The sequence below is a fragment of the Rhinatrema bivittatum genome, chromosome 1 (genome assembly GCF_901001135.1).
Source record: "Rhinatrema bivittatum chromosome 1, aRhiBiv1.1, whole genome shotgun sequence".
Lineage (NCBI taxonomy): Eukaryota > Metazoa > Chordata > Amphibia > Gymnophiona > Rhinatrematidae > Rhinatrema > Rhinatrema bivittatum.
In genome coordinates, this window is record NC_042615.1 from 547,129,783 (window position 1) to 547,149,955 (window position 20,173).

The 20,173-nt window shown below is 41.8% G+C and overlaps 1 protein-coding gene across 2 annotated transcripts in view; it reads left to right on the forward strand.

Annotated features, from left to right (window-relative positions):
- Positions 1-20,173, forward strand: part of PCSK5 (proprotein convertase subtilisin/kexin type 5) — an 893,215-nt gene that overhangs the window by 49,906 nt on the left and 823,136 nt on the right. For both annotated transcript variants that reach the window (XM_029616187.1, XM_029616196.1), the window contains exon 2: positions 7,274-7,378. In XM_029616187.1, the coding sequence (XP_029472047.1) occupies positions 7,274-7,378 (105 nt within the window). The remainder of the gene's footprint in view (positions 1-7,273; positions 7,379-20,173) is intronic.

Sequence of the window (20,173 nt, forward strand, 5' to 3'; positions counted from 1 at the left end):
GTTGAGCACATGTGAATCCTGCTCTTTGGGCAACAGTTCTTTCAGTGCTGATTTCCGTTTATTGAGCAGAGCTCCCACAGTTCCTCTCTTGTGAAGCAAGGCCTCTGAGTTGGTCCTGGTTGGTCGCCCCTTACAGGCAGTTCCTAGGTCTTCAGACTCTTTTGAAAGTTAGGGGGCTCTCTCCCCCCCCCCCCTTTGCAGAGACTGGAAAGGAAATATCAAGCAAGGCACTCCCTCCCCCCCCCCCCCACACACACACACACTTCCTCTGCTTCTCCCATTCCTCCTCCTTCCCTTTGGACAAGTACTTTATAAAATTGATCCAACCCCCCCCCCCAAAAAAAAAAAAAAAAAAAAAAAAAGACTAAACGCCTTAATGAAACAGTTGAGACTTTTTTGTTTGTGCAGTAAATTCCCTGTTGGGGTAAGTGCAAAGGGGAATCGTTTATTGGGGTCAGAGGCTTCTCTTTCTCTGGAACCAATTTTCCAGTAAAGCCTGCTGTCACGAATCTGGGTCACAGGTGTGCAGCCTGAGGGACCCAGTACATTTCTACATTGCAAGCTGTTTTTGTTTAGTATGTGGTGGGAATGCAGGGCCTTTGAATTTGATTATGGGATCTGATTCTTCAGGGTCCCCCCATGCCTCCTGAGCAGGGAGAGCAAGCAGCCATAGGGGTGGCAGTGGGCCATGTCATGGCAGTTGGGAAACTGTAGGCTCATATCCCCTGCATCTAGAGGCCTCTTCTTTCTCTCTTTAAAAGGATGGCACACAGGAGTCACCTCAAGAATTGGTAGTCACTCCCCAGGGTACTTTTACACCTGAATCTGTGTCTATTATGTATTGGACTTTTTGTATCATGCAGAAGCCTGGTGGGAGCTTGCTTTTCCCCACATGCAGGCCTGGTGGACCTGCTGAGCATCATGGTTTGGCTCCAAAGAGACCAGGAGCTGCTCTGTGGGTCTTTGAACTGCTGGCTACAACTCTCCAGGGTCCCCTAGAGGATAGGTGTCAGGTGATTACTCAGTTTCTGTTTGTCCATTGTATTCACTGGAAGATTGGGAGTTCTCATTGGAGGATGAGGGTTCCACAAAGAGGAGATTTCTGCTCTCATTTCTTGAATAGTTGCATCACTCTGGATGGCAGATCTCAAGATGGAGAGGGAATCGAGAAGTCTACAAAGGCCTTTTCCTTCCATAAGGCTATTAAGTGCATGGTTCTGTCTGAATGGGAATCTGTTCAGGGACTCAAGGGCAGTAGAGTTATGTGTAAACTGAACCCATAGCCTGCAGAGACCAAGGAACATCATCTTTTGATTTCTCATGTAGATTCTCTGGTTTCAGCCATGACCCGTAAGACTAGTATTCTAGTAGAGGGTGGTATGGCTCTTGAACATGTGCTTGAGATCATCCTAAAGCAGATCATCTTGGCAGAGGCCTTAGCAATACATTTCTCTTGTAGAGGTTATCTAGCTCAGATGATGGTCTGTTGGATTAAACAGCTTCCTGATAACTTCAAGACAGCACAATTTGGAATTGAGTGTGGCTGTTTTGGCTGACTCAAAGTACGATCTGGTCAGGGTCGCCTCCCATTAACTGATCTCAGTGGTTGCGGTCTGAAGGCTGCTGTGGTTGTATAACTGGCCAGCCAACTCCGCATCCAAAACCTGCCTTAGTAGGCTTCCCTTTTAAGGGCAAATTACGTTTTGGTGAGGATCTGGAGAAAGCTGGTCAAGGATCTGGGGAAATCCAGCCTCTAAAGCTTCCTGAAAATAGAGTTTGATTAGGGCCTTGGGGTGCTAGAAAATGTCCTTGCTTCTGGGAATTCTGCAGAATTTGATCTGGCAAACTGTCCCTTTCTCAGGTGGGTACTTTCTGTGGTAGGAGTCATTTCTTTTTGTGGTACCAAGAAGCCAAGGAATGATGCATTGGCTACAGCAGGAATTGCCTGCTTGTCCCAGTGAGGTTCAGTGGGTCCCTCCCAAAGTGATTCCAGTGGGTAACTATCTCTAGCAGTTTTACAGGGAATGGGCCCAAATTACATCAGAACTGTGGATCCTAGACATTGTTCAGAAGGGAAATTCCTTGGAGCTCATAATCCCTATTTCCAATATCTTTATAACTTCTCCCTGCACATCACCCACCAAGGGGGAAGCCATAAGGCCTACCTTAGAAAGGCTTCAAAGTTTGAAAGCTGTAATACCTGTCCCAGTCGAAGCCCAGAGCCAGGGAATGTACTCTAATCTATTTTGTGGATCTTTACTCCCTGTTCTGGACCTAAAAGGGGTCAACAGGTGTCCTAGTGTTCCTTACTTCAGAATAGAAATGCTGCTGTCAATCATAGTGGCAGTAAGGAAAGAAGGATTTCTTGTGTTCTGGACCTAGCAGAGGCCTATTTTTCATATGGCTGACTGGAAATCCCAGTAGAGTTTTCTTCAGCTTTGTGTATTAGAAAAGCATTTCTTATTCAGGACTTTACTGTTTGAACTTGCTCAAGGACCATTTCCGTGGTAACTGCACACCACAGAGAAGATATCAAAGTATATTCTTATCTGTATAGTTAATCAAGGCCAAATCATTTTGGGGAAAACCAGCTGTCATCAGCCAAAGTGGTCCAGTTCCTGGAACAGTTGGGCTGGGTGGAACCCCTCCCAGTCCTTGAGAGATTATGAGCCCAGTTCGACAGAAGAGAATTTGTCTTTCTGATCTCGCAGAGAGTCCACAAACTGGTGTTGCATGTCCAAGTCTCTCCATCATAGAAGGTGCCCCAGGTGTGGGATTATCTCCAACTCTTGGGCTTTATGGCAGCTACCCTGGACTTACTGCCATTGGCCAGGCCTCATGTGTGCCTGATACAGTTGTCCTTGCTGACTCAATCGTCTCCATGTCTCAAAATTATGAGTCTCATTTACTTTGCAACCCCTGGTAAGGTACAGCCTGGCGTGGTGGGTAAGCTCTCCAATCCGTTGAGGGGAATGGATCTGGAGTCTCTCAACTTGATTATAGTAGCAGATGCAAGTGTAGTGAGCCGGCGGGGTTCATAGTCTTGGTCACTTGACTCTGAGGTCTCTGAACTGAGGAAGAAGTTTGTGGCCCATAAACAGGCTAAAGACCAGGGCTATTAGGCTACCCTTAATACAGTTCCTTCCAGTATGAGAGGTTTTTCCAGTGCATTCAGCTTTTGTGTTCCTTTAGGTAGATTATGGAATCTCATTGCTGTCTATAAAGACCTCCTGTGAGACTTTTTATATACTTGCTTTAAAAAGTATTGTGGTTGCCATGTTAGTCCACTTGGATATGTAGAAATAAAGTCAACAAATTAAGATGTAGGTGATACCGTTTTTTGTTGACTAGCTTTTGAGGATTATCCTTGTCATCAGATCACTGCAAATTTTGTTGACCTATTAGTTTTGTATGTACTTTATTAAATATTAAATTTCAGGGTGAGTTTTACTAGGTTTTTTTTTTAAATTCAGAACTCCTGATCAGGTAAGACTGTGATCTATTATTCTGATCTCACTGTGGTTTTGCTCACTCATGCTTCACACTTTGAGAATCATTTGTATGTTCAGTGGAGAAAACTGTCCATCCATAGAAACACAGAATATGATGAGATGAGGACCATTAGACCTCTCTTCTCTGCCCAGCTTCATTCCTGGTGCAGTGCTGTAGGCCCCAATTGATTTCTGCCTTTCTCCATCACTTCTTCACAATTAAAGGATCCTCTCTGCTTATCTCAGGTTTTTTTGAATTCACTTGCTTGAATTCTCCATGCACGAACACATAGAGAGATGAATGGTGGATAAGATCAGAGTTGGTCAATTTAATAGGCAAATGTGGTGGTTTCTTCTTTTTTTTTTGTCTGGCACTCATCTCTATGCTAGAGGTACAATTCCAATTCAAATGTTTGAATCAGTAGCCTTCAATAATGTAGTGTCTTAATATTTCAGATTATTTTCCTTGTCAGTTCTTGTTTATGATTCTAAAAAAATGTTTTATATAATATATACAGGGCTTAATTTGCCGGGGAACGGCCAGGGACGCAGTACCGGTACTTCTTTTCAGGCTTAAGTGGCACAGCAGCAGGCGTGATCTTCTCCAGCCCCTCCCCTCCAGGCTGCATGCAGGAGGGAGAAGGGGAGGGGGTGAGCTTGGAGCACACAGAAGAAAACAGCCACTCTGCTTCCTAATCCAGCCCCTCCTCTCTTGTTACCTCTCCTCCTGTATTGCAGGGAACAGAAGGGGAAGGGGGTGATACTGAAGCAGACACTGCAGAGCAAAGAATAGACACAAAAAGGGAATGAATTTGAAACTTGTGAGCAATAGTGCCAATTGTTAAGGCTTCAACCCTGGCCTTGATGAATGGCACGACTGTGCGCAACTTTCAGACTTTTGCTAATTCATCCCCTTTTTGTGTCCATTACCAAGCGCTTAATTTCTGACAGAACAACCCAGACTGTGTTCTGCCACCTTTTTTTCTGGGACCCAAGAAAGCAGAGCAGAGCCGGCAGTGTATACCAATTTTTGTTCCCCTGAGGAAACGGCATTTATTTATTTAGTAAAAATATTTGTTTCACCTATAACAATGTGCTAAGCAAATTACTATGTAAAATTTTACAAACATCAGGCAATAATATTCAAACATTAAAACACATAATCAGCAATAAACAGTTAACGGATATAAACAAATGACTATCAAACTCTGCGCTTTATTTCCTACCCTCCCATATTTTCAGACTAGGTACTAGTGAAGGCCTCTTTAAGTAGGTAACCTTTCAAGTGTTTATGAAAATTTGCAACATCAGACATTGGCTTGCAAGGGCTCCGGCAGAGCATTCAAATGTGAAAGGCCAATACAGAAAAATGCTATCAGTCTAGGCTGTCAGATGTACATTCTGAGCTGATGGAGGGGCAAATAAGTTTGTAAGAGGATCACAATTGAGTAGGTATATGTAACCCCTTTTTAGTGGGTGAGCTGTATCCAAAGGGTCTATAAGAATGTTTTTGGAGCTGGCACCACAATCATATTTCCCCCTTCTTTGCTTGTTCCAAGATGTGGATCCTTTCTGGGGGGGGGGGGTGGTTGTGGTGGTGAAGTCTAACCTTCTAGGCCTAGTCTGTAGCACAAAGAAACCAGACTCACAGGCCAGCTTCAGTGTGAGGAGGGGTGGTACTAAATCACCTCACAAAAACAAAAGGGAAAATTCACTTCAAAGTCAACCAATCAATTTTGGGGAGACGCTGTCACTGCAGCAACTTCTACTTGCTTAGAGAGGGGAAGACAGATTTTCGGGAGTGAACCAGGGTTTTACCACCAGTCAAGAATTTAAAATAAGGAGAGAAATTACAAGAAGTCTATTTTCCAAAAACAGGAGGCAGATTCTCACAGGCAGGAAGTGCACCGCAATGTTTTCCCCGCTACAAAATGCCAAGTTAGGCCCCCAACCCAGACAGGGAAACCAAAGTAGCTCCTCGGCTGCTAAACCAAAAGACCACATACACACTAAGGGGCAGATTTCCCCTCCCCCCCTCCCCTCCCTTTTTGGACTGGGATAAAACCATCACATACATCCTCAGGGGGAGGTGCTGAATGGAATGGTCTGTCCCATCTAAATGTATTGCCAGACAGAGATCTAGGGCCATCTGGTGGAGACCTGGGATCTCTACGTAGATAATGATGCTAAAGGTCAGAAAGATAAGAGGGGCTGTCTCTTTTAAAAGCCTTGAAGATCAAAACCAAGATTATTTATGTTCCCCTTAGCCTTGGAGGAAGCTGAGAAGAACAGAGTACTGGAGCTGCTTCCCCTGAGACAAGGGCAGCCACATGGCTTTGATTTTTTTTGTTTTTTTTTTTGTGTGGTTTCTCAGCACAGTTTAGGAGGCTGTGAGAAACAGCCAAGGTTTAAAAAAAAAAAAAAAATGTGGGATGAATGCCTGCCGGCCCCACTGCTTCTGCCAGTCCTGTGTATGTTGGCTTCGTGCTTATCGTACCATTACCCCAAGCCCTGCCGCCTCTGCTGCTGATGACCACACTGGTGGAGGGTGAAAGAACCAAGAGAATGAATGAATGAATGAAGAAATGTGGGGAGGGGAATGAATGAGTGAAAGGATCGGGAGAGACTGTGGGGTTATGTGGAGGAGAGGGGGAAAGAGCGATCAAAAAAAATATTGTGGGGGCGTGAGCGAGGGGATCGGTGGGACTATGAGGGGGGAGTGGGGGCAGTCTGAGTGAAATGATTGGGTATGGTGGGAGAGAGAAGAGAGTGAGTGAGGAGAGAGCATATGGCGTTGCTCCCTTCCACCCCCAAGAAGGCAAAGAATTCCAGGCCCACACTCCATGTCCAAGGACACTGAGAGCAGCGGTCAGTGCACACCAGTCTGCTCCTGCCATCCAAAGCAGAGGTGAGCCAGCTGATTGTGGCTTGAAGAGGAGGCCTGTACTTTACTGGCTGAGGAGGAGAGTTGCTGCAAAGAGTGATTTTTTTTTCCAGGGACAGGAGGGGCTCGAAGATCACTAGGGATGGGTGTTAGACTTAGGGGCTTTAGGAGCACTGGGGGGAGGGGGGACAAGGACCACTAGGGAATTTTTGGGGGGGGTTGGGGAATCAGGATCACCAGGGCAGAGAATAGGGGAGGGGGTTAGAGAGAAATAGCCCCATTCTCTCTGTCCACTGCCTTCTCCATACCCCAGTGATCCTCCAGCCCTCCTTTGCCTATCAGTACTCATCAACCATGTTGTAAACAGAGAGAGAGAGAGACATCGCACCTGGCCCTGCCCATCTCACTCCTCTCCAGAGTTCCACTTCCTTTTTGTCTACAAATTTAAGCCCTGAAAATATAGTTCAGTATGCTGGGGTGTTTTCTGGCCGGTAGTTGAAAATAAAGTGTAATTACTATTGTTTAGTGATTTACACTTTATCTGTAGGCAGTTTGAATATAGACCGATGCAGAGAGACTATGAATGCTGTATGTAAATTAAACATTAAAAAGGTACCAAAGGTGCCTTCAGTCTAAGCAGCTTCAATTATATTCTTTGCTTGTACAGTTAGTGCCTGAAGGATACTACACATCCATTTCATATCACATGTCCTGCTTTTTGAAAGATGATCACTTGGGGTTCAGGTAACGTTTCAGTACAGCCAAGGAAATTGCATAATTTATAGAATTTTAACCGGAGAAACAAAACAGGACCGAAAACTTATTTTTTCATTAACTAAGTCTCTCTCTCTCTCTCTCTCTCTCTTTTTTTCCCCACCTCCTTCACTTTTCCTTGTAGATTGGAGCACTGAAGGATTACTACCACTTTTACCACAGCAGAACAATTAAAAGGTCAGTTCTCTCCAGCAGAGGCAAGCACAGCTTCATTTCAATGGAACCAAAGGTAAGGAAATCCGACTTGGGAGGACATCTGAGGCAGAAGCGTCTGCATCGTTAATTGGTAATGTCACACCAGGATATGGTTGCCTGCCTGTACGTTAACATTTGGAGGGCTGACATACTATCTGCCCACCTGCGTCCAAGTTTTAGATTTGAGATGCCGCTGATGAAAATGGGGCACTCTCCTTTTTGTAACCGAGCTGCTGTCTTCGGAACACAATGGCCACCGAGAGACAAATCAGCCCTGGGTGCACCTCCCCCTCCCTTTTCAGTGCCGTTCTTCGCTACGCTGAGCACCTCAAATATAAATAGGGGCATTTTTTGTTTTCAGTTTTCAATTTAATTTTTAGCAGGAATTTATCAATGTCTTATTAAAATGAACAAAAATGAGAGAAAATCAGTTAGGGGTGGGGGGGGGGGGAAGAAAAGTTCTTTTATTCGTTATAAATACTACTGAGATTCCCAGGAAAAATAAAATAACTGAAAATGAAGATCTTGCTAACTTCTGCTGGGTTTTGTTTCTGTGCTTTTGTTTTCCCTTTTTCAACGTTTCAACCAAATGTAAGACTCCAGATGTTTTGAGGGAAACGACCTCAGGAGGCACTTGGAATTAGATGTGCATTCGTTTTAGACGAGTTAAATAATTTCAACGAAATTATCCAATTTGCCCTGTTTCGGGAGCGCCCCAAAACCAGCAATAATTCACTGAAATTTGGGAAAAATTTGAATTTCATGTTAGCTAACACGAAATTAGTGTAATACGTGGAAAAAAACGACGTTAACTGAAGAAAAACAAAGTACGAACCGATACAGTATATAAAAGCAATACGCATCTCTAGTTGGAATCACCTTCTGTGCTTCGTAGGGGGAAGGAGGAGAACTCAAGGCTTCACACCAAATTGCCTGCATTCTTCTTCTTTTCAGACCCTGACACAAAATCTCCTCCTATTTCTGCTTTACAAGAAAACCCAGGCCAGGAAAGATGCTGCTGATCTGCTCACTGTCCGTCTCGGACAGGGTGGGCAGGGCCCTTGCTTTGCTGGGTGACAGCACCGGCGTGGCGTGTGTGTGTGTGTGTGTGTGTGTGTGTGTGTGTGAGACGAGACGAAATCTGAGCTCACTTTCTGGAGAGGCTGAGATCTTCACAGCGTTGGCGCATCACAGAACTGCCATCGTGTTGTGGTCTCTCTCACTGTTGGGAAAGGTTTCCCCCTTACTCTTTCCTTGACAGAAGAAGAAAGTGAGTCTCTGGGCAATGCCTGACAGCTTTATCTGTTTAACAGGTGAATTTTATTTTATTTTACACTTGCCTAGCATGCTTGTTTGACTCGCATGATAGGCTTAGCTTTGCCTGCTGGGTTAATTGTCTACTGCTGGGTTCTGATATGCAAAACAGCCCTTCGGATAGGTTCCCAAGTGCTTAGCAAGCATTGAAAAAATAAAATTCTTGTTTTGTTGTTTTTCAACAAAAAAAACTGCCAAGTGTCTTTATTTATTTTTTAAAAGAAAAGGGGAAACCCTGTCAAGAAGGAAATACTGTACATAGAATAGGTACAAAATGTGACATGGAAGGACCCATTCAAAGAGCTCTCATATAGGTTTGGAAAGTGGAGAGGGGCCTCTGCAAATAAATTTGTGTCACTGCATTTAGTTCTCCTGTTTCTCTTGGGACATCTCTGCCTGCTTTGGTGTACAACAAGAACGGATGAGGAGACCATAATGGTAATAGTCATCCTTCAGCTCCTTGATTTAACCACCTCCCCCCAAAGTCACAAATCCCTTTATTTTTTGTAATGCCTGAAAGAGAAGATTTGAGTAGGAGGAAGCGTGGTGGCGGCGGCGAATGGCTAGAACTGTGGAGTAGGAGCTGGGCACAGTACCGAATCTTTAGTTTGCCACCTGAATGCGCTACAATTTTAAGCGAGTCACTTTATCTCTCCGTGCATGAGATTTCATTTTATACTGCTGTTACTGTCGAAATATAATAATGAGGTTGTGATTTGCAAAGACTTTACAGCACTCTGTGGCCCTGTTTGTATTGACAACTTGAGCAGCTAAAGCATTTATCCAAGCTTTATAGACTGAAAAACGACTTTATGAAATTACATGCGCGGGGGAGGGGGGGGGGTTGGAGTGCACTCAGTACATGCACTCAAGCCTGCCTCAGTCTCGTCAGCCTTTGAACCTTTAAGGAAACTCTTTTCATCTGCACTCTTGTATCTTGACCCTTTTGCTGGAAATCGTGTCTGCTCTCATGTCAAAGTAAGAGGAGGCTTTGTGCATTTCTGCTTGCAAGAGGTACTTGCAATATTAGCCTGAGAGATTAGTGATTGCTGATTTACAGGCTTTCTACATTGTAGCATTGTATCTGGCTAGGGCTAGAGCTAGGGGGGTACTGGCGATGTGGCAGCCTGCCCTAGATGAACGTAAGAAGTGCCATGCAGGATCAGACGAATGGTTCATCAAGCTCAGCGTTGTCTCTGACGGTGGCCAAGCTGAGTTGCTAAAGTCCCTGGTGGATCCTCATTTCCAGATATAAGGGATGGTACTTAGACCAGGTGTTAATGGATCTGTCCTCCAGAAACTTGTGCAAAGCTTTTTAAAACCCAGCTATTCTATTAATGTTGACCACATCTTATGGCAGATTCCAGAAAATTGAGTGCTAAGCTTATGTAAGCAGATTGCCTTTGTAGGGTCACATTTTAAATTGTTTTTGACTAATATTTATTTTATTCTTGCTGGTGGTCTCCTCCCTTCTAGTAGCTTTTATGGTCCTTTTAAAGTATCACAACTCGTTGTACCATGGGAGAGCATAGGCTGCGATTGAGGCGCCACTAGACCACCATGAGCAGTCTTGGACTTCTTTCTCTCCTTGAGAAACGCGCCTCTCTTCCTGGCTCAGACATGTTTCCAGTGTTTTGCCGTCATCTCCAGCATTTCTACCATATGCATTCTTTTTTTCCCCCTAGAGTCTGAAACATGTTCAGCATTTGAGAATCTGTGGAATGAAGCTAAGTTTCCAACAGAATCATTGGATTTCCAGTAAATTTTCTAAAAATTCTCTAAGCCAGTGGTATGAGTATTTTTGAATTAAACACTTCATATTTATTTTTTTTTTAACTTGTTGGGAGGGATATAAGAGAGCTCTTTGAGATTTATCTCTTTTGGCATAGTCACAGGCCCCAGTTTCCTGCACTGACGTGAAGGGTCAATTCTGTGGTACAGTTTTTGAAATTATGTATCACACTGCCTTAAATTTGCTTACTGCACATATTGAATAAGGTAACTTTTTATATTTTATGTTATGAAAGAGAGTTATCAAATTGATTTTGTGTGTCCAGTGACTTTTGGTTTTTCTAGATGTGGGAAGAGAGAAATTTAAGGCTCAAGGAAAAGGAGGATAGGTGTCGAGGGAGAAAGGGATCTTAGAGATAGAAGAAGGAAGGAAGATTAGTGAGAGAGGGTGGGTCCAACATGGGGAGTGGAGGACAAGTTGAAGGTCGGGGATAGTGGAAAGGAGGATCTGGGATCGAAGGAAAAAGGAGCTTCACTCTGCTGACTTGGCTCCCTCCTCTTGCAGCCCAAGTGCCTTAATTAACCCAGGTCAGAAACAACCCTGCTCTATCAGCTCCAGTCCTCCTTTTTCTTTCTGGTTCTGCACGTTCTGTCCCCAGGTCCTGAACTGCATTCCCCTCACATCTCCATATGACTTGCTTCTCTCTTCTCTTGCACCCCATTCACAGCCCTCGTGCTCACACACACACACACACATCCTGGACACTGATCCCCCCCCCCCACCCCCCTCACTCTTGCCTGTCATTTCCCTTCTTGTGTCGGTCCTCAGTTGTACCCTCTGACTCCGCTTCCCATGCTAGCCTACAGCAGGAGAGCTGTGGTACCTCAAACCATGTCATCGTCCTCTGCTACTGGGAGCCTAACTCATGCTTTGAACTGCACAGGACATCAATAGTGCCAATTGGTTCAAAGCATGAGTCAGGCCCTGAATGGCAGAAGACGACAGCCTGAAGCGCTGCCACTCTTCTGCTGTCAGCTGGTGAAGGGAGGACGAGTGTAGACGTGAGGGATGGCAGGAAAGAGGGAATCATGGGGCGGAGAGGACAGAGAAAGAGGTCCCCACATGCCCAGCTACCCTCCCACCTTGGCTCGTTTCTCTTGTGGTTGGCCACCCAGATAGTCATTCCCCATGGAACTGTTGGAAATTAACATTCTGTGGCAAGAACCGTATGGCCATTCGTGCAGCTGTAGAATTATAGGAAACCATGGGTTCTAGGTATATTATTATTGTGGTGGTGGTGAGGGGGACACGAGGAATACTGAGTAATTTGTAGTGCTGTTTGCAGCATGTGGTGGTGGAGCGAAAGGCAAATGTATTTTTAAATTTGTTCTAAGGATTTATTGGGATTAGCCTGAATTTTGGAAACTTTTCCACTGGGATAATTATCTGATTTAATTAGTCTTGAATAAAGTGCATTGGTTGCCATGTTATTTCTTCATAGCAAAGTGGATTAAAGGTCAAAAGGCGACACGTGTGACATCTTTTTATTGGACTAACTTAATACACATTTGACTAGCTCTCAGAAGTAGATAAATATGAAGTTGTTAGTCCAATAAAAAAATGTCACACAGGTCTTGCTTGTTGACCTTTCTACAGATCTCATTTTAAATGCAAGCATGCTGAATATAAGAAATGTGAATTCTAAGTGGTATGCCTTTCAGAAGGATTAACTACAATATGCATAACAGGTTATGTGATGGTCTGTGCAGTACTAGACAAGAGGACACTGCAGAAACTGGGGAGAAAAGGAGATAGGAATATGGAGCCATTGGAGGCATAAGAATGCAGCTGGGAGCCATGCAAAGGAGAAGAGCCTTTTTAATAAGGAAAGAGTGTGTAGCCACAAAGAGCTGCTTGAAAACATGATCACCATTATATGTACTAGCCGATAGCAGTTGAAGCATCCCCAGAGAGTATTTTGTGTGTTTGGTCTTGACTATGCTCAGCAAAGATTTGGTTAGTCTCTCCCACTGACTAATTCGCTAGGCTTCAGTCTTGCTGTGCTGTGGCGGCTTTGGAGGTGGCCTTACAGCACTTCTCAACACTTAGAGCGGTGAGTAGCTTTGTGAGTTGGCTCTCACAGAGCTTGCTGATCATACTTCACTCTTAGTCACTGCTTAGTGACTTTCACAGCAACACAAGGTAGTGATCATGAATGCCACTTAAGCATCTATCTATCTTTCTATCTATTCTTGTCGCTGCAGGGATGGAGCTGCATATATGGTGATGTGTTTTAGAGGATTATGTACAAGTTATTTAGATATAACTTGGCGCCATTGTAGAGAGGCTTGGCAATAGTTTTAACAGTGAACTGTATTTTTCCTAGGGTGCCCTCTGGTGCTCTCTAACTTTTTTTTGCTAATAACTTTATTAACAACGCATCTGGCTGAACCTTAAACACACTGAACATTATGCTCTTCTTGATATCTTCCCTCTTTTCTATTGTGAGGACTTTTACATACTAGAAAAGGAATGAGCATTTCTAAACAATCCTAGAGGCAATGAACAGCCTGTCATATACCCCCTGGGATGGAAGCGGTTGATTCTGCCTTTGTTGTTCATCTACAGACTATAAATCCAGTCTAACAATAGGTTTTACTATTGGGCTTTAGCTGTAGTTGCAACCTTTTGCAGATCACTGCTTTTGAACAGGCTCCAGAGTCTTTGGTGGGTCAGGTACAGCCTCTTGAACCAATGCAGGATCTTCTTTAACAGCAGAGGGCTGGATATACCATCAATGATGCCTGGTTAATGTACCATCTGGGGTCTGGAGCAAGTAAGCGTGTGGTATCATATTGCCCTGTACCTACGGTTGTCCTGTCCGTAAGTGGCTTTATTTAATGCCATTTTATTCTGAGGCAAACCAGATCTCCTGGGATAAGAACTGGTAGCAGTTTTGCTGAATGATGTCTATTGTACAAAGTGTCGGAGCTGTGTTTAGCTTTTGTGTCACTTTATTTTATGATGGTGAAATCAGGCCATTGCAATGCAAGTATTGTCTGTAGTGAAGGAAGAGTAGTTTAGAGAGTTAGAACCATTAACAGTTTATCTGGATTTGCCTTCGTAGGTTCTGTTGGTGTAGCTCAGTAACTCAGACAGGCAAGATAGGTTCCCATGTCAACGAGATCCCTTTCTTCACTGGCTACCCTCTTTCTGCCAGTCCATTTGCTTGGGGAACATACGGGCTTGTCATTGTCATATTGAGCTGTGAAGTCTGAAAATGATTGAGCCTTGAACTATGGTCCATTGTCAGTTATTAGGGGCTTGTTTTAAATACCTTCTGTCAATGGTCTTGTTTCTTGGGTGTGGTCATAACATTTGTCCTGAATGCCAGCCTGTTCCATGCTGATTTCTGAACTATTCTACAGGCACTAATTTTCTCTGGTCTAGATTATTGTAATGCTCTTTACCTAGGCTTATCTGACTTCACAATTTACCCTCTACAACTAGTTCAAAACAGCGCAGCCCGCATCCTATCTGGTATCTCTCTTCGAAATCATATCACACCAACTTTGCAATCCCTTCACTGGCTACCCATAAAATACAGAATAAAATATAAAGTATTTACTTTCATTCATGGTTTAATACACAATTCTTCTTCCACTTGGCTCTGCTCTATGCTCCGTATCTATAAACCTGCTCGACATTTAAGATCACTAACACAAAATCTATTAGACATTCCATCACCACGACTGGCAAGACTAGACATTACCAGAAGGAGAGCGTTCTCAGTAGCTGGACCCTCCCTCTGGAATTCTTTACCGAATCCACTCCGTTTATTAACTAATCCATTTCACTTTAAAAAATCTCTGAAAACATATGTTTCAATTAGCATTCAATACTTCATGAAATACACAATAATAATCACGCAACCCCTCCTCTCTCCCTTTTTATAGCATTTTTTTCCTCTGCGACCCATTATAACATTACAAAATCAATTGCTTACTCACCCCCCCTCCCCTTCCCCCCCTTACTTACATAGGGCGTTTGATGGCACAAACTCTTCTTCTTTCTATTAAGACTTTTATTTTTTAAATATAAATTCCTTGTTCTATTGTTTATATACCAATTTGTGTAACTTTTTTTTATTACTTTTTAATCTATTTTCTAATCTCTTTTTTTTATATTACATTTTGTAAACCGTTTTGATAAAACGGTTTACAAAATGTAAAAACGGTATATAAATACTTTTAAATAAATAAAATCTGGTCCTCTTTAAATGTTCCAAAGTCACAGGGTTCAGCCAGCTGAAACAGCAGCCTAAGGAAAGCTTCCACCAGTTCCCCTCTCTTAAGCTGAGATCCCTGGTAGAACTTTGCCCCCCCCCCCCCCCCCTCATAACTTACATCGTGCTTGGGGATAAAGTACTCCTCATACTTCTTGTTAGGACCACCTCATATCTGTCTGTCTCTCACTCAGCAAGGCAAATGGCTTGAAGTTGTGCTGCTCAGCTTCCTACTCTTTTGTGTAAATTGGTATGCACGCTTGCACTATCTCATTCTCCATTGCAGTTTGGTTGCCATCCTGTACTGTGTAAATCACTGATGCCAGTCAGGTTGCTGGATCAGCAAAATTGAGGCTTGCAGGTGGGATTGAGCACTCGGGTGCTCCCTGTGGGCTGTAAACTGGCTCTGAGGCTGTCCGACTTGCCTGAGTTTCAGACTTCTGACAGCATGTCATGTTACACAAGGTTGTGTACAGGTAGGGACCTTTGTTTTCAGTTTTTATTTTATTTTCTCTGTATGTATTTTTGTTGTGATGAACAAAAATGGGAGAAAACCAGTAGAGGGAAAACGAGTTATTTTATTCCACTGATTTTCTTCTGATTTTTTTTGTTCATTATAATAAAACAGCAATAACATCTTATGATAAAATAAAACCCTAAAAATAAAGGTCCTTGTGTATAACTAGGCTGTTTTACAGAGAGACTTGACCACACAATTCTAACAGGTACGGTGCCTTCAATGTTTCCCAAGGCACATTCTGGTGCCCTATAACCTTTGCTGACAACATTAATAACGCTGTCTCTTGCTGAGCATTACTCTTGCTGAACTACTTGAACATTTCTCTTGTGAAATGCCTGCAGTTTATAAGAGCCAAATTCTTACTAGAAAAGTGCTATATTTAAAAAAAAAAAAAAAAAAAAATAAAAAATAAAAAATTTAAAAACAGATGCAGTTTCTAAAATAACAATGGCCCTTGGTGATTAGTATTCATTTACAGCAAATAATCTAAACATATTCTGTGGTAGTCCACGCTGAAGGAGAAGAGCCCAAACAATAGCCAGAATTTACTTTTGAACCTGGAGAAAAAACAGTCATTCTTACTGGTCCTTTTAGACCTATCCTCAGCGTTCGACACGGTAAATCACCCACAACTCCTAGAACAACTATCAAACATAGGAATAAAAGGCACAGCTCTCAGTTGGTTCAAATCGTTCCTATCTAACAGGTTTTACAAGGTCAGAATTAATAACAAGGAATCTGCCCCCATCCTATCAGACCAAGGCGTACCTCAAGGTTCATCCCTCTATTCAACGTCTACCTCCTCCCCATCTGCCATCTGCTATCACAACTCAAACTTACTCATTACCTCTATGCAGACGACATCCAGATCCTCATCCCCATTACAGAATCTATTCAAAAAACCTTCGCCTACTGGGAGAATTGTCTTCAACCAATTAAACAACTACTTTCCAGCCTGAACCTGATTCTAAACTCTAGCAAAACAGAGTTGCTACTGATCTCACACAACCCGAACACCCACACACCCAGCCTGACACAAACCACATCTTTTAACATGGAGCTCTCTGCCGACGTCAGGAATCTAGGAGCATGGCTTGACAACCAACTTAACCTAAAAAAATTCATAAACACAACCACCAGGGATTGCTTCTTTAAACTACAGGTCCTAAAGAAACTAAAGCCACTCCTTCACTTCAATGACTTTCGTCTCGTTCTTCAATCCATTATTTTTTCGAAACTTGACTACTGCAACTCAATCTTACTGGGCCTTCCCGCCATCAGCATCAAACCCCTACAGATAGTACAAAATGCCGCAGCCAGAATCCTAACTAACACTAACAAAAGAGACCATATTACCCCTATCTTGAGCAACCTCCCCTGGCTACCCATCAAACAGAGAATCCTATATAAAACATTAACCATCATTCATAAAGCAATTCATAACGACGCACCTATATCTCTACAAACCCAACTTCGTCCACACTCATCTGCCAGACCCATCAGAAGCGCCTACAAAGGCACATTAGTCGCAGCTCCGGCCAAATCAACACTAAGAAAAAGAGCACTCTCCACTGCGGGACCACACCAATGGAATGCGCTCCCACCAGACCTTCGACTCGAACCCAATCTACCAGAGTTTAAAAAAAGGTTAAAAACCTGGCTTTTCAGGCAAGCGTTCCAATTCCCAGAGTGTAACTAGGCACCTCCTCCTGTCTCTCAAATCCAACCATTGCAGGGTGTCACTAACACATTGACAATTAATTCCATACCTGCACTTACTCATTCTCATGTCTATTTAACAGTCGTTATTCACCTTTATATAGCCGCTTTTTGCAGACCATATTCGTTACTAAAATTCCTTGTAAAAAGACGAACTCACACATACTTCATTACACGGTTAAGGTTTTGTTAATTGTTAAATTTGTTAAATATAATTATTATTACTTTCAATGTTCATTGTAATAAGGTTAAATAGTTGTAATAAGGTTCAATGGCTGATTGTTATTGTTCAATGTTCCATGTAAAAAAAACCCCGGTCTAACCTCCCAGACCAGGGCAACCTTTTCGTTACTTGTAAACCGGATTGATTTGTATTGTATACAGGAATTCCGGTATATAAAAATTAAAAATAAATAAATAAATAAGAGGGAGAAAAGTGCAGATGAGAGGTGCCTAGCGAGCAGTTTCAGGAGTAACCTAGTAGAAACAGAATGTCAGTGTGACATAGGTGTTGTAGTTATTGCAGCTTACCTATGTCAAGAGTATGGTGAGGAAGGCACAGGAATATTACAAAGGAAAAATCTAGAGATTGTCTTGGTGTCTGTCGTTCCTCATCTCACCATGCTAATAGATTTGTAGTTTCTGAGGCTTTCTTGTTGCTACTTGAATGTAATCCGCTTTGAAGTGCTGAATAAAGTGTGAAAAGTGGAATTTAAAAAAAAAAATCATTAAATCATTATAGTTGGTAAAGAACTCAAGTTGGTGCAGCTGTCCCTGGTCTGTCCTAATATGCATCTGCTTCATTTTTAAAGCTGGGTGCTCTCATCTTAATAAATTGGCCTTTTCTTAAGATCACAAATGGAGAGTGCCTCAAAAAAACATTTTGCTAATACTGCTATCTCATAATGAAGATATGGTCTCCATAGAATTTAAATTAAAATGTTAGGCATGTTTCTTTTTTTCTCAAGATCTGAAGTAACTAAGTATCTCCTATTGGTGCAGTTGTTTTTAAGATGGAGCAAGATCAATATAAGTTGGGTGCATTCTGGATTTTTAGTACACCAGTTTGTGATTCTAAGAACAACTTAGATGTATGAATACAGTGAGAAATTCTGAAGATAATTTTAAAAGCCGCTTCTTCAGGTGAAACTGTACTTTACCTGCAGAAATTGGTTGCCCTGTGTGCACATGAAAATACACGCGGAGGGTTTCTGTGCACATACATTTACCTGTAGCAGGGGAAAATATTCCCAGCATTGAGGTCAGGCAGGGGGTCTGCATTTCTATGCATACTTTTTGAATTTTCAAAAGTATATGTGTAAATATGCATGGGTGGTTTTTCTGGGATAATTTTCAAAGGGAAAGTATGCGTATACTAATATGCTGATAAGTACCGCAGACTTTGCACCACTGCTGCCAGTTTTAAAATTACTCCCCTAAACAAAACTTTTTTAGAGCAGGACAGCTGGGCAGGGCTTGCAATCTAATTTAAATGTTCCATCACGCTCACAGAACTAAAACTCCGAGAAACTGTTTTCATTAGAATTTTTGATCTGCCACCATTGTATGGATGATGAAATCTAATGTCTACGTCAATTCCAAGTAGTATAGAAGTTTGTAAAAATCTGTGCTTCAGTGGTCTTTCAGCAGGTGTGGCCTAAAGGAGTGATTTAAAAAAAAAAAATCACTGTTTTTCCTAAATCAGTATATTAAATATAGTAAAGATATTATGGAAATTCTTCTGGGAGCTCATATTTGACATCACCAGTCGGTTATTTTATGCCGGTTCCTGTGCTTTGCATCCATTACCATGAAATCCACTGAACTATTGTATATTTCTTTTTAAAGGGCACATGAGTGTGTGTGTTTCTTTAATAAGGTTTTAATATTTTTTTAAACAATGATTCTCAACCCAGTCCTTGGGACTCACCTATCGAGTCAGGTATTCAGAATATCAACAATGAATATGCATAAGATAGATTTGCATGCTATCAAGGTAGTGCATTCAAATCTCATATATATTCATCATGAATTTCTTGAAAACATGATTGGTTAAGCATGTCCCTCTAGTTATCAAGTCAAATTTGATTGTTACAATCACTATTGCCAAGTGATCCTAACACTGTTATCTGTCGCACTAAACCATGCATTCCATTAAGGATTATGCTAAAATAGCTTCTCCTCGTCGATTTCTTGTACCAGTGCTCCTTGAAGCAGTAATTTTGTTCTATCTAGAAAGCTTACCTCCTTAGCATGTCCTGATGTGACATTTACTCAGTCAATACTGGTGTAATTGAAACCAACCATAATTACTTTTACTAATTTTGTTAGCTTTCCTAATTTCTGTTTTTTTTTAATTTTTATTAAAGTTTCATCAATATACATTGAAAACAATGTTTAAGAAAATATAACATCAATCTTCAACAAGTGGAAAAAATATCTTCTATATATTATAGGAATACTGGGAGAACCAAATATTAAAGCGGATTCAAAGAAAATACAAATCATCATAAATTAATAGCTGAAAGTGTCGTGTACCTGCATTAATTTATCCAACCCTCTTAAACACATTTGGAGTGAGAGTCTAAGTATAAACGTAATTGTGCTGGCTCAGCAAAAATATATCTATTACTGTATTCTGATATACCACTCTACACCTACACGGGAACCTCAGATAAAACTTAGCTCCTTGTGTAGTCACTTCCCCCTTCATCATCAGGAAACTTTTTCTTTTCTCTTGCATTTTCCTGGTGATATCTGGAAATATTCTTATTTGATTTCCATAAAAAAGCTGACTTTGATTCCGGAAGGATTTTCGTAATATATTATCTCTATCAATTGTTTGTATGAAAGGCACCAATAACGTTGCTCTAGTCTCAATTTTACTCTCAAAAGATTTTTCCAATATCTCTGTTAGGTTATCTGGTTCTTGATCTTCAGTTCTCTTTTCTTCCCTTTTTTCAGGTAAGTAAAACATTTTTGAAATCATTGGAATAGATGTCTCAGAATAACCCAGAATATTAGTAAGGTAACTTTTAAAAAGATCCTTAGGCGTCATCCATCTAGTTTTAGGAAAGTTCAAGAGTCTTAAATTGTTTCTCCTTATTTCATTTTCAATAAAATCCATCCTTCTCATCACCAAGCTTTCAGACTTTATCAAATTACACTGTACTTCCTTCACACTTATAATTTCAGTTTCAACTTTTTTCACACTTTTCCACCACTTGTATCTTATTCTCCAGTCTATGAAACTCATCCA